We start from the raw sequence: 14,864 nt of genomic DNA, 5'->3' as shown, positions 1-14,864 counted from the left end.
TGGGATCATTATTTGTAGAGCATTTACTGTGTGCCGAGCGCTTTGCCAAATACTTAGACGGAAGCAAAAGAAATCCAAGGCAGGTCCTTGTCTTTAAGAAACATAGAGGGGCCTGGGTAGCTCAGTCGGTTGGCTGAGTGTCCGACTTCGGCTCAGGTCACGATCTCGCGGTCTGGTCCATGAGTTCGAGCCCCGCGTCAGGCTCTGTGCTGACGGCTCGGAGCCCAGAGCCTGCTTCAGATTCTGTGCCTCCCTCTCTCTCTGCCTCTCCCCCTCTTGCACTCTGTCTCTCTCTCAAAAATAAACATTAAAAAACAAATTGTTTTTTTTTAAGAAACGTAGAGCTTAGCTGGGAAGAAACCACGTGACTCTGGAGTATTTCACCCTTGCTCTGTCTCTCTTCTGATGCCATGGCTTAGCGACCACAAACCTGAGTTTCCAACCGGGAGCATTTTGCCTGAGTGCCTGACAGCGGCAATGCCACCTCCGTCTCTCCATTCAGGATCCTGGGTGCAGATGGCCAGGGTTCCCCCAACTCCTAAAGATCATCCGTCCTAGCCTAGGTGATGGAGCAGGGGCCCTAGCACAGCACCTTCTAGAATTACTCAGGAATGAACAGCTCCAGGAAACGAGCCGGGATTCAGGTAGTTGGAAAATAATTAATGGATTACCACCAGATTCCTCTGCAGGGGGCCTCAGTGTGAGCTTTTAAAGCAGAGGGAGTGTCCTTTCTCATAACAGCCTCATAACCCCCGAATTCAGCAAAATATAAATTCTATGGCGCACAGTGAAACAGGTATGCTTGAGAGAGGTTGGTGCCTCCGCATTTTGCTTTTGGAAGAGAACGCGTGTCCAGATGCCAAGGGGAGACTAGTTATTTCAGCAGAAAGGACACAGGTTATTTCCCAAGGTCGGTCTAGGCAGTCCTGACTCCGGAGAGCCGGGAAATTTCAAAGATGACTCCGTTATTAAGAAGGAAGGATGGCAGGTAGGATCTCTGGAGATGTTAATACTATAGCAAACATATGGTATCCAAAAAAGCAGGCACACCAGCTTCTCCCGAGTAAGCTTGTGGTTTCTATTAACTGTCTTTCCAGAAAAACACAGTAGGTGGTTCTCACCGAGCCGTGCGCTCAGTGTGTGTGAGATTAGCAGCACATTCATTCACTCAACAAATGTTTATTAAGCGCCTCTTACGTGCCAAATGCTAAGGATCCAGCGTCAAGAAGTTTTCAGAAAGTTTTCTCTGAGGGCAAGGGGGAAAGACCAGATTCGTTTTGAATTACAGACCGTCAAATCCCTGAAATGTTTTGCAACCCACTGACACCAAAAATAGGCTCGAGCCGTGGCATGTGTCGGTTGAGAGCTTCCGACTTCTTTCCATAGTAAACACGGGTGCCTTCTGCGGGCTGGGGGCCGTGTTGGGTTTTGGAAGGGGGACAGAGATGAACGAGACATTGCCCCTGTCTGCGATGTGCTAGAAAGAGTGAGAAATGGGTCAAAATCACCGTTACTCCGAATATGGCAAGAGCAGTAGAAGACACGGGAGTTGTGTGGCAATTTGTGGGTCCGAGAAAGAAAGATCATATCCGGTGGTTGGACCAGGAGAGCTTCAAAGAGGAAGCTCCGTGGGAGTTTAGCCTAGAAGGCTGGGAAGGCATTCTTGAGACAAAGACGTGGAAGGAAGCGTACCACACGAAGGAACAGCATGAGGCGGGAGGAAGGTCTGGGAGCGTTGAGCACAGGAGTCAGGACAGAAAGAGGGGAAAGTCCAAAACCAGGAGGAGAGGCCATCTAGGGGAATGCTAGAGCAAGGGGTTTGGACTGGATGTCGTGGGCAGCCAGGACCTAGCGGAGGGTGTGTAGGAGGGAGATGCACACTTGGAGCTGAGCTCTCCCGTCAGTCTGGCCGTGAGTCAGTCTGGCTGTGGGGGCAGAGGAGGCAGAGGCGGAGGCTGAGTTAGGAGCATCGGGGAAGAGGACATCCCAGGGTCTAGGTGAGAGGCGTGAGGGCAGAGCAGGAAGAGAGGGAAATTCGAGAGGTTGTGGAGGTAAAATTGCTAGATTGAGAAATGATTTGCAGGGGAAAGGAGTCGGATGCCTGAGCTTTGCCCCTGGTAACCTTGGGGACGGATAGCTTGCTCCTTGGTTTTGGAGAACAAACAGGGGCCTCAACTCCCCCTTCTGATACCGTGCTGGCTTCTGCACCGGAGTGGCCCGCAGAGAGTATCGTCGTGTGCATACCTGCCGGGCTCGGTGCCACAATTCTTCCAAAGGGGCCGGACCCCAGCGCACAGGGATTGTGTCAATGTAACCGAGGCACCTAGGCCTTGTTTGGGGGCAGAGGTGGTGAATTCTGTTTTTCCCATTTCCCCCAAACAAGGAAATTCAGGCACCAGGGAGGTTTTTCAGGCCTGAAGCCGTGTGGTCAGTGACCGGGAATCTGGCGAGTTCGCCCAAGCCGCTGAGCACCTCCCGGATCCTTCCTGAACCCTGGGAGGCACGGCTGTCTCCCCGCCTTGCCTGACGCACTCCCAGCACCTGGCTAATTAATACCGCACCCCAGCAGCTGTGCCCTCAGGATCCCAGGGGGAACAAGGGAGGTTGGCACCCTCCACGTGCTCTCAGCCAGTTACCTGCCGAGAAGCAAATGGGAATCCAGGCTCCCGTGTAGCCCAGGGTCCCCAGGCCAGACCCGCCCGTGCACTCAAAAGGTGAAAACCAGCTTCTGTCCCTAATGCCTCGAAGCTACCTTAGCTAGCGCTCAGTGTGCCTACCAAGGGACCGCAGAAGAATTCCGAGGTCCCGTGGATGATGCCTGACCTCGAGGATGTGCCAAAGCATTGCACATAGAGGTGTCTAATGCAACAAATGACCTAGATGTCACTCCCTTGCTCGAGGGACGTTCCAAGGATTTTGCTCTGGCTTGCAAAGCTGGTTGTTTCTCCTTACCTACTGCAACCGTATTTTTGAAAACTTATTCGCCTGATCACCAGTCTTTTTTTAATGCTTTTTTAATGTTTATTTTTGAGGGGGGGGGGGTGGGGAGAGAGACAGTGAAAGCAGGGGAGGGGCAGAGAGAGGGAGACAGAGCATCTGAAGGGGGCTCTGCACTAAAAGCAGAGAGCCCGACGCGGGGATCAAACTCACGGGACCGTGAGATCATGACCTGAGCTGAAGTTGGATGCTTAGCAGCCTGAGCCACCCAGGCGCCCCTGACCTCCAGTCTTTATAAACAGTAAGAATAAGAATAAGAATTAAAAAGAGCAACCATTCTTTGAAGCCTTCTCTGTGGCTGGATATTACTGCAGTTAATTTCTTATGATACAGTGAGGTAGGTGTCAGGATCCCCATTTTGCACAATGGGTAAACTGAGGCTCAGAGGGCCTAAATTTATTTATTTATTTTTATTTTATTTTATTTTAAAAAATTTTTTTTGTTTATTTATTTTTGACAGACAGAGAGAGACAGAGCATGAGCTGGGGAGGGGCAGAGAGAGAGGGAGACACAGAATCCGAAGCAGGCTCCAGGCTCGGAGCCGTCAGCACAGAGCCCGACGCGGGGCTCGAACTCACAAACCGCGAGATCATGGCCTGAGCTGAAGTCGGACGCTTCACCGACTGAGCCACCCAGGCGCCCCAGGCCTAAAGTTATTTTTAAGGCCATGCCCTGTCCTCAGTCTTTCCATTAGCAAATTGGGGAGAAGAATGTGTGTCTCCCGTGGGGGTCATGGGCCCAGAGGAGGTACAGTGAGTACAGCGATGGCACCTAGTCCTATCCTCAAGGTCACTCTGCTGGTAGGAGGCAGAACCAGGTCTTTGTGACACAAAACCCTGTGTCCTTTTCTATCATTGCACTCCTGATTAGCTCCCGCTCGGCTGCACTGTGCTTATTAATGTCCCTTCTGTGACACGCTCTCCTCATCCCAGCAGGGAGAGGGCTTTGCCTTTGCCGTTATTGTCGCCCGAAACAGGCCTCATGTTTTGCTTTTGTGTTTCTTCTTTATTTGCAAGAGTCAAGGGCTTTTGAGATGGCCCTTGAAGGAGTTCCACGGGTGAGGGTTTCTGTCACAATGGACCATGGCCTTGGAAGTCTCTACAGAAGAGATTTAAGGGGCACCCGGGTGGCTCGGTCGGCTAAGCTTTCGGTTCAGGTCATGATCTCGAGGTTCATGAGTTCGAGCCCCGCGTCAGGCTCTGTGCTGACATCTCAGAGCCTGGAGCCTGTGTCTCCCTCTCTCTCTGCCCCTCCCCCCCCACTCTCTCTCTCCCTCTTTCTCTCTCTCTCTCTCAAAAATAAATAAATAAGACATTAGAACACAACCAACCAACCAAACCAATAATTCTGAGTCTGGAAATGAAGCAAGGATGTTGAGTAATAATGAAGACTATGGAGAAAAGCATCTCTCCTGTTGTCTACGTATAAGATGGGGTTGAGGGAGTGGTTGTGTTTACAGTAACAACAAAAAAAGTCCCTAATAATTGTGGACGTGGGGAATGAATTCCAGAGCCCTGACTGGAACCTGGAGGTTAGATGAGATGGCCGAGCTCCAGCCCTCTGCGGTGTGTGGCCGCATAGCGGGGAGCTGATCCCATTTGCCAAAACCAGAGCGAGTGCGCAACGCCCCAGGAGGGAGGTGTCGCGAAGGGCAGATGGGGGGACCCCGGCCCAGAGCTGCTAGAGGACGGGACTTGTTCCATTCAGATGCCTGCAAAGTCCAAGCATGGAGGCTGCGCCCAGGTATTCAACCAAGACGAGCAGATATACACACGCGCGCACACACACACACTCACACTCACATACACACATATACACACACTCACATACACACATAGACACACTCGCACACACATATACTCACATATTCACACACTCACACTCACATATACACACTCACACACACACATTCCCATATGAACACACACATACACTCACATACACACTCACATATACACACTCGCACACACATATACTCACATACGCTGATATACACACATACACACTCACATGCACACACACACTCACATATTCACACACTCACACTCACATATACACACTCATATACACACTCGCACACACATACTCACACTCACATTCACACACACACACATACCCACATTCACATATGAACACACATACACTCACACTCACATACACACATATACACACTCGCACACACATATGCTCACATACACTCATATACACACTCATGCACACACATATACTGACACTTGCACACACACATACTCACATACGCTCATATACACACACTCATACACACTCACATGCACACATATTCACACTCGCATATACACACTCGCACACACATATACTCACACTCACATTCACACACATACACACTCATATTCACACACACATTCACATATGAACACACATACACTCACACACACATATACACACTCGCACACACATACTCACATACGCTCATATACACACTCATACGCACTCACATATGCACACATATTCACACTCACATATTCACACACTCATATACACACATATACACACTCACATATGCACACACTCACACTCACACACATACACTGACATATACACACTCACATATTCACACATTCACATACACACACTCACACACACATACCTTTTTTTTTTATGTCTATTTATTTATTTTGACAGAAAGAAACTGAGCAGAGAAAGAGGGAGAGAGAGAATCCCAAGCAGGCTCCATGCTGTCCGACGCAGGGCTCGAACTCACGAACCCTGAGATCCCGGCCTGAGCCAAAAACCAAGGGGGGGGGACACTTAACCGACTGAGCCACCCAGGCGCTATATCTTTTCAAAAACATAATGGGATTTACTGTTGCCATATTGATTGACCTGCTTTTTTTTAGAAGACGACTATCTTTTTTTTTCAAGTATAACAAACAGGAAAGAACGCAGGTAACCCCCCCTTCCCCTCACGCCGCCCCATGCTCACCGCTTTCATGCTTGCCACTGACAACCCTGATCAGAGCGCAGGCTGGCGGTGTGCCTTTTGGGGTTAAAAAAAGGGGGCGCCTGGGTGGCTCAGTCGGTTAAGTGCCAGCTGGGCTCAGGTCACGATCTCGCAGTTGGTGGGTTCGAGCCCCCGCGTCGGGCTCCGTGGTGACAGCTCCGAGCCTGGAGCCCGCTTCGGATTCTCTGTCTCCCTCTCTCTGTCTGCCCCTCCCTTGCTCATGCTCTGTCTCTCTCTCTCTCTCTCTCTCTCTCAAAAATAAATGGAAGGAAGGAAGGAAGAAAGGAAAAGATATGACCCTTAACAGCCCTAATTTAATCATTCAAAACAAACAAAAAAGCAGTAGGAAGGATACCCTTTCTTTCCAGCCCCACCTTCTCCCCAGGCTATGGCACTGGCTCTGGCGAGGGCAGGATGACAAGCCAGAGAGCCAACTGTCCCCACCTAGCAGTAAACGTGGATGCTTTAAAGAGGAATTTGTCCTCGTCCAGAAGTTGCACTCAATTTGCCACATGTGTTTTTCCTTCTCTGGACTCTGCCTCCCCGCCTGCTGCTGCGGCTGGAACCCATCAGCTTGGAGCGCCCCGCCCCCCAAACCCTGTGCCCGGAGCGCCCCACCCCCCCCAACCCTGTGCCCGGAGCGCCCCACCCCCCCCAACCCTGTGCCCGGAGCGCCCCACCCCACACCCTGTGCCCAGACCCCCCTCGGCCAGGCTCTTCCTCCTAACTTGCTCTGGGCGCTGCTCCGATTCGGGGTGACTAGCTTAGCTCCGGCCTGTGCAATCTTTCCACCAGACTCCCAAGAGAGGCCAGCAGGCCACTGAGATTGAGCCGCAGAGTCTGGCCTGACTAGTCGCTAAAATAAAAATAAATGTTAATAACGTAAGGAAAAGTTGGCGGGAGGCCTACAGACCTGGTCAACAATGCGTCCTCTCCCCTGATGGTCATAAATCATAAGACACGGGTCATATTGAAGAACAATCACAGTGGCTCACATCTCCCCGCACCCCGGGCTGGATGGCTGCCACCGGCTTGCTGTCTCCGGCAAAAGGTCTCAGCCGTCTTTGTCTCTTCTGCTCTTGCAGACCAAAGTCTTAAAATAACAGAGTTCCCTCGCCTTGTCTGCTCTGTGCTGGGACTTCCCCACAGCTATGGGGCCGGGGGGACAGGGTGTCTTAAAACCACCCTGTGCTGACTCAGGTCACATCTGCATCTGCTTTAACGGCAAAGGGCACTGAACACGGGTGGGGTGCTATTTTGTTATTTTGTTGTTGTTGCTCTTGTTGTTCTAGCTTTAGTGGGGTGTAATCGACAAAGCCTGTATGTGTGTAAGGGGCAGAGCTTCATATTTCGATACATTGTTAAATAAGTCACCACTATGCAGCCAATGAACTTATCCATCACCTTACATAGTTACCCTGTGTGTGTGTGCGCGCGCACGCGTGCGTGTGCGTGTGTGCGCGCACGTAGCGAGAACACTTAAAATCGACATTCTTAGCCTATGTCAAGCGTGCACTAGAGTATCCTTAACTGTGGTGACACTGCCGGGTATTAATTTCTGCAGAACTTAACGCATCCTGTAACTGAAACTTTGTAGCCTTTGACTAAGCTCTCCCCAGTGCTCCTTCCTCTCAGCCCCTGCAACCACCTGCCCACCCTCTCTGCTGCAATGAATGAGTTGGACTGTGTTAAATTCCATATATGAGTGAACTCGTGCAGTGTCTGCCTGCCTGTGTCCCGCTTCTTTCACTTCGCACAGTGTCCTCCGGGCCTCATCCAGAAGTCCGTCCACGGGCAGGATCTTCTTTGTTAAGGCTGAATAATATTCCATGGTGCAGATATACCACACGCCCTTTACCTAGTTATCCACTGACAGACATAGAAGTTGCTTCCGTGTCTCTTGCGAATAAAACCACAGTGAACACGGGAGTGCAGGTGTCTCTTCAAGTACGGGCTGCGTTCCCTTTTTACATATACCCAGCCTACACAGGATGTTTTAAATTTTTTTGTAATTTTTTTAACTGTTTATTTATCTTGAAGGAGAGCGAGAGAGCGTGAGCAGGGGAGGGGCAGAGAAAGAGGGAGACAGAGAATCTGAAGCAGGCTCCAGGCTCTGAGCTGTCAGCATAGAGCCCAAAGCGGGGCTCGAACCCACGAGCGGGGAGATCATGACCTGAGCTGAAGTCGGACGCTCAGCCGACTGAGCCACCCAGGCACCCTGGGGATGTTTTAAATCTTAAGTCAACATGTTTTAAAAAGGAGATTATACATTGTGATCAGAATCTGGATTTTTAGGGGCACATGGGTGGCTCAATCGGCTAAATGTCCGACTCTTGATTTCCACCTCAGGTCATGATCCCAGAGTCATGAGAGGGAGCCCCACATCAGGCTTGGCACCACAGTGCAGAGCCTGCTTAACATAGTCTTGGGGCGCCTGGGTGGCTCAGTCGGTTAAGCGGCCGACTTAGGCTCGGGTCATGATTTCGAGGTCCGTGAGTTCAAGCCCCGCGTCGGCCTCTGGGCTGACAGCTCAGAGCCTGGAGCCTGTTTCGGATTCTGTGTCTCCCTCTCTCTGACCCTCCCCTGTTCATGCTCTGTCTCGCTCTGTCTCAAAAATAAACGTTAAAAAAAAAAAAAAAAAAAGATTCTGTCTCTCTCTCCCCCACTCGCTTGTGCACACTCTCTCTAAAAAAAAAAAAGAAAAAGAAAAAGAAAAAATATCCGGATTCTTAGCTTCTCTTGAAAACTCAGAATAAAAGATTTCTCAGGAAAATGTAAGTTTCCTGACAACAAACGCTTTGTTTTGTACACAGCCCTAGTTCCAGGATGTAGATCAGCGTCTAGCCGTCAATAAATGTTTGATGAATGAATAAATAAATGAACAGTGACAAGACCTGACTCCTGTTAGCTGAAACTTAATGGCAGCTGTCCCCTTTAGATGAGGAGTGTGCTCTCCCTTGCATGTCAAGTAAGTGTGCTCTACGGATGAGTTAAGGGTGGAGAAATGAAGCTCATACTTTTATGGGCTGAATGCTTGTGAGTCCCCTGCACCCACCCACCCCCACCACCAAATTCATATGTCAAAGCCCTAACTTCCACGGCCATGGTATTTGGAGGTGGGGGTCTTTGGAAAACAATGGGGTTTAGATGAGGTCAGGAATGTCGAGGACCATGATGGGATTAGTATCCTTACAAGAAGAGAACGAGAGGTTCCCCTCTCTCCACGTGAAGACACAGCGAGAGGGTGGCCATCTGCAAGTCAAGAAGTAAAAACCCTCACCCAGAGCTCAATCTGGGGGCGCCTGGGTGGCTCGGTCAGTTAAGTGGCTGACTCCTGATTTCCGCTCAGGTCACAACCTCAAGGTTCATGAGTTCGAGCCCCACGATGGGCTCTGCCCTGACAATGTGGAGCCTGCTTGGGATTCCCTCTCTACCTCTCTCTCTGCCCCTCCCCTGCTCCTACATGTTCTCTCTCTCTCTCTCTCTCTCTCAAAATAAATAAATAAATATTTTCTTAAAAAAAAGAACTGAATCTGCCCATACCTTAATCTTGGACTTGCCAGCCTGTAAAACTGCAAGAAACCTATGTCCGTTGGCTAAGCCGCCTGGTCTGCAGAATTTTGTTACGGTGGCCAGAGGGGGCCAATATACACACACTGCTGCCAGGTACTTAGCTTAGCCCCCCGGAGAGGCTGATAAAGGAGAAAATGGAAACGCATAGCTCTGCCTGACGGATGTGAGCCTAACTGAATTCTGTAGATGGGTAGAAACGTGTCCAGAAAGGAAGTTCCATCCATGTAGAGTTACCTCGCCGTCCGCACCCCTTCTCTCTCCTGACCCCCTGGCTGGGGTTGAGGAAAGCCTTCTGGCATGGACCTTCCTGGCGACTGGCCGCAAAGATTGTAAATGGGCAAGTACTGTGGACCGATTTGTGTCCCCGCCCCCCAAGATTCCTACATAGAGCGGGCCCTAATTCAATAGGACTGGTGTCCTTATGAGAGCAGGAGACGCCAGGGATGCTCGCACACAGACAGAAGACAACGTGAGGAAGCAAAGAAGGCGGCCATCCGCGAGGCGGAGAGAAAGCGAGAGGGGGCGCGGGCGAAATCAGAACGTGGCCACATTTTGATCTTGGACTTCGGCCTCCGGAAGCGTGCGAAAATAAATGCCTGCTGTTGACTCTCCCAGTCAGTGGTATTTTATTTGGGCATCTGAGCTAAGACGGTGGGTCAGGGTTCATTAGCAGTGTGGACACAGTGCCTAAAATACACAAAAGCTTTTCAAACGCGGCTGGACCTGAACAAAAAAAATGTGTTGGCTCGAAAAGGAAAACTCCAAAATCAAAATGAATTCATATGTAATTAAATGTTTTTTACAAAACAGTGAGTCAATGTTGACCCGGCTACATTACTGGATGCTTTATCCTTAACAGAATTCACAATGACAGAATTCAGAAATCAAAAATCATAGCAAAGAAAATGTTTTAAAAACCCACACCAACCCATCACAGACCTCAGAGGTGTGGCATCAGCTTGAGAAATATGCACATAGAGGAGCACCATTTCCCTGCCCCCAAAATCCCACGTTCCCCTGCAGTCAGCGTCTCCTCGCCAGGTGACATCATGCTAATTTGCTCTGCCTTCCAACTGGAAGCCTCCACCTTTTTATTCAACCATCTGTTGAAATAATGCCTCCCTCTCTAATCCTTAGATACACCTGTCGCCCGCCGGCCTCTCCTCGCGCACCCCTGTAATACCCCATTCAATCCAAACGCCGCCCATTCATTAGGATCAAGCTGAAGTCCACCTTCCTCCCCGATTGTCTTCCTCTGACCAGTCTTTCCCTTCTCCAAAATATTGGGAGCGAGGGAGTAGTCTGAGCCACATATCTAGCAGTCAACTTATAACCGCCTTCTATTTGGCTCCCATGATTTCACAGACCTACAACTTGTCTCCCAAACTAGACTCTTGGCCTCCGTAGGGCACTGGCATTGGTTTTTATTTGTACCCTGGTAGAAAAGGCTCTTGAGGGGCGCCTGAGTGGCGCAGTCAGTTAAGCGTCCGACTTCAGCCAGGTCACGATCTCGCGGTCCGTGAGTTCGAGCTCCGTGTCGGGCTCTGGGCTGATGGCTCGGAGCCTGGAGCCTGTTTCTGATTCTGTGTCTCCCTCTCTCTCTGCCCCTCCCCCGTTCATGCTCTATCTCTCTCTGTCCCAAAAATAAATAAACGTTGAAAAAAAAAAATTAAAAAAAAAAAAAAAAAGAAAAGGCTCTTGAGTGGGCCAACAGTAAATGGCTAATTAATTCTTCTTTTCCTATATGACTCATCGTTTAATCTATTGTCTAATCTGTCTCTACTTAATAAGGGATCCTTGCCCTCCATTCATTTCCTTCTCTCCGAAGGTCAGAAAATAGTGGGGAAATATAACATACAGACTTTTCCATGGAAAAGTGCACAGGAGAGGCCCAGAACACCTCCCCGAGATCCCCAGTTAGAGGAAGTCCCCAATTTTACTCGTCATCATCTACTCTTTTCCTCTGCCGTGGTTGTCATGGTTTATAGTTAGGTATTTGTGTGTTTGTGTATGACACTGTGTAACCATGCACCTGTTGCACTGGCTAGATTGTAAGCCCTCGGCGGGCAAGGAAGGTGTGTGCCCGTTTTGCTCCCCGCCCCCCCCCCCCCGCCAAGGTATCCTAAGCACAGCAAAAGGCCGGGTACACAGTGGGCGCTTAATACTGCTGCTGAACGAATGAAAGAATGAATAGAGAGCCCAGACACGGTGCTTTCGCAAGTCTCTGCCTTCTCGTAGCCCAGCTGAAACAGAACAAAACTCTCTCTGCTCTTTCAGGCGGCACAAGATGTACCAAGAACAGCTCAACCTTACCTCCCTGGACGCGCCACTACAGCTCCAACTTGACGCCAGCTGGATCCAGTTCCACCTGGGGATCAGCCGCCACGGGCTGTACCCCCGGTCCAGCCCTGTCGTCCGCCAACTGCTCCAGGACATGAGACGCTCTCCCACCATCAGCGCTGGTGAGACTCACAGGGTCGCCTTGTGGGACGCCTTGACTTTCTCCCAGAGAAGCTGTGTAAACCATGTCAGGCTGGGCTCTAGCGTGAAATCTTAAAGGGTTGACTCTGACACCTGATAGGTAAGAAGAAGAAAAGGCTAGCCATTGATCCTTTCTTCCCCCTTTGAAAGACCTCTTTTCATTCTGATCGCCTCACCACCCCATCAGAGAGCCCTAAGAGTTTCCACACACTTAAAGGATGGTGGTTTTGCTACCATTTATTGGATGCTCCTTTGGAACCTGTCAACGATCTTTCATACAGTGACTACGTGACGTAGACCTTATCGTGGCCATTTTACAGGCGGGGAAACTGAGACTCAGAGAGGTTAATCAGCTCAGCCAAAGACCCCGTGGTGGCGCTGGGATTCAAACACAGACCTGCTGTGTCCCAGGTCTGGGCTCTCAAGCACTCCAACAGTCCAGTTTCTAGCAGAGACCAGACTAGCATCCTTCACTCACCCAGGCGCTGTTCGAGTACCCGCTGAAGGGCTAGAGGGCACGGGCCCTGGGATGGAGCAGGGTGGAGGCTGCAGCCAGCTGGGGCCCCGGGACGTGTCCTGCTGAGTGGGCAAGGGCCCCCTGGGCCGCCTCACCGTCTCCCCCACTGCGGTCTAAACCAGAGTCGAGGGCCCTGTGTGGTGGGCTCTTCCAGGAACAAGCCTGGATGGTCTCACTGCCCTTTTCCTTCTTTGCAGATTACAGTCAGGACGAGAAAGCCCTGCTTGGGGCTTGTGACTGCACCCAGAGTAAGTGGCCCGGCCCCGCCTCTGTCCAGCCCCCTCCCCTCCACAGCCCTGTGAACCCCAAGATTTGGCAACAACAGGGGGGCCCGTCGTCCACTCCGTGGTCCACTCCTGGTCGGAAGTTGGAGCATGACTCTCTCTGCCTAATCTCTGAGAACGCGACATTTTCGCCCACCCACCCACCCACACAAAAGAAAAGGGATTTTAAGAGGGACAGTTACCAGGCCCCGCTGGTGAGCCTGGGGTCCCTGCATCATCAAGGAGCTCGCTAGGAATGCAAAATGTCGGGGTGCCTGGGTGGCTCAGTCAGTTAAGCATCCAACCATTGATCTCAGCTCAGGCCTCGATCTCAGGGTTGTGAGTTCAAGCCCCGGCTGGGCTCTGCGCTGGGCCCGAAGCCTGCTTAAAAAAAATAAAAATAGAAAAGGGATGCAAAATTTCCGGCCCCGCTCTGCTTTTCTGAATCGGAATCTGGAAATTAACAACATCGTCGGTTCTCAAGCTGGCCCCGTACTAGAGTTGCCCGGAGAGCTTTAAAAGGTACCGTGTACTGGGGCGCCTGGGTGGCGCAGTCGGTTAAGCATCCGACTTCAGCCAGGTCACGATCTCGCGGTCCGTGAGTTCGAGCCCCGCGTCGGGCTCTGGGCTGATGGCTCGGAGCCTGGAGCCTGTTTCCGATTCTGTGTCTCCCTCTCTCTCTGCCCCTCCCCCGTTCATGCTGTCTCTCTCTGTCCCAAAAATAAACGTTGAAAAAAAAAAAATTAAAAAAAAAAGGTACCGTGTACTGACCTCCCCCCCACCCCAGGAGATTTTAATTCAGTTGTATGGGGTGATCCCCAGGCAGCAGAATTTTGAAGCCCTCCGGGTGCTTCTAATGTACCCAAAGTTGAGACCCACCGGGGTAAATGATGAAAAGAATCAAAAAGATAAATGTGAGCTATAGCCCCTCCCAGGGTGGTATGAATTGGGTACAGGCGTGCCTGGACACCGGAATCCCCAGCCCTCAGTGTGGGCAGGTCTGGGCCGGACACTGAGGCCCACAGGCCAGTCACCGCCAGCGATGAGTAACCTCACGCATTGACGGCAATACTTACCCAACAGGGAAATCCCCGTGTAAGTCATGATGTGACAAAGGTTTGGAAGAAAGTTTGTAGGGCCCGGGGCTCCCCTTTCCTTTAGTTTAGCTCCTGCCCTTTGCCATCTGATAGAAGACAAAGGTTGAGCAAGTCGTTGTCCCAACCGTCACGGGGCTTATAGCAAGGCCAGGATGGGGCAAAGCATGTGAAGGGCTCCGTGACATCCCTGGAGGCAGCGCTCAGCTCAGGGTGACGGAGGTGCCCCCGCAGGTGTCTTACTCACCAGACCCTGTCTCACCCAGGTATGCAGTGTCGAATGGAAAGAGATGTCGATAAACTTGCCCAGTGCAGTGTAACAGGTAGCACAGCCAGAATCCATTGGGACGGAGGTACAAAGAGGAAGACAGTGGTTCTTCTTAGGAAAATGTTTTCTGGGGTTTGCAGTGAGTGTCCGGGGAATCCCGCATTGTCTGCCCTGTTCCCACGACAGCAAAGTAATGTCTCGAGCCCCTGGACCCACTCTCCGTGGCCTGACACGCTAGACCTTACCCTGCCAGGTTTTGAAAGCAAACGCTAGGCTTCGGGGTCTTAGTAAGAGCCAAGAGGAGAAATCAGCTGGCTTTTTTGAGTGAACAAAGGCTCACAGCCCCGAGGTTAGGCCCAGAAGGATTGTTAACTCCCCCCTTTTCCCCCTTACAGTTGTGAAACCCAGTGGGGTCCACCTCAAGCTGGTTCTGAGGTTCTCAGACTTCGGGAAGGCCATGTTCAAACCCATGAGGTAAGTGACTGCCTTCCTCACCTCCACGTCCAGCTGTGGCAGCCGTAAGGGAGTTTTGACCAAAAATTAATAAACGTGGGCTAAAACCTTCAAGCTAGTCCTTTATGGGCTCTCTTGGGGGCAGTCTGCCCAAGCGTATAACTCATTTTAGTGATCGTGAAAAACAGTAAAAGGCAGTCTTGATCAGGCCGTTGCTCGTATCTAGGCCACGTGCTTT

The 14,864-nt window shown here is 51.0% G+C and overlaps 1 protein-coding gene across 2 annotated transcripts in view; it reads left to right on the top strand.

Annotated features, from left to right (window-relative positions):
- FAM20A (FAM20A golgi associated secretory pathway pseudokinase) overlaps positions 1–14,864 on the top strand; it is a 50,802-nt gene that overhangs the window by 25,418 nt on the left and 10,520 nt on the right. For both annotated transcript variants that reach the window (XM_043585105.1, XM_043585106.1), the window contains exons 2-4: positions 11,828–12,012; positions 12,746–12,796; positions 14,569–14,647. In XM_043585105.1, the coding sequence (XP_043441040.1) occupies positions 11,828–12,012; positions 12,746–12,796; positions 14,569–14,647 (315 nt within the window). The remainder of the gene's footprint in view (positions 1–11,827; positions 12,013–12,745; positions 12,797–14,568; positions 14,648–14,864) is intronic.

This window comes from Prionailurus bengalensis, chromosome E1 (assembly GCF_016509475.1).
Source record: "Prionailurus bengalensis isolate Pbe53 chromosome E1, Fcat_Pben_1.1_paternal_pri, whole genome shotgun sequence".
Taxonomy (NCBI): domain Eukaryota; kingdom Metazoa; phylum Chordata; class Mammalia; order Carnivora; family Felidae; genus Prionailurus; species Prionailurus bengalensis.
This window is presented reverse-complemented; position numbering and strand designations above follow the sequence as displayed.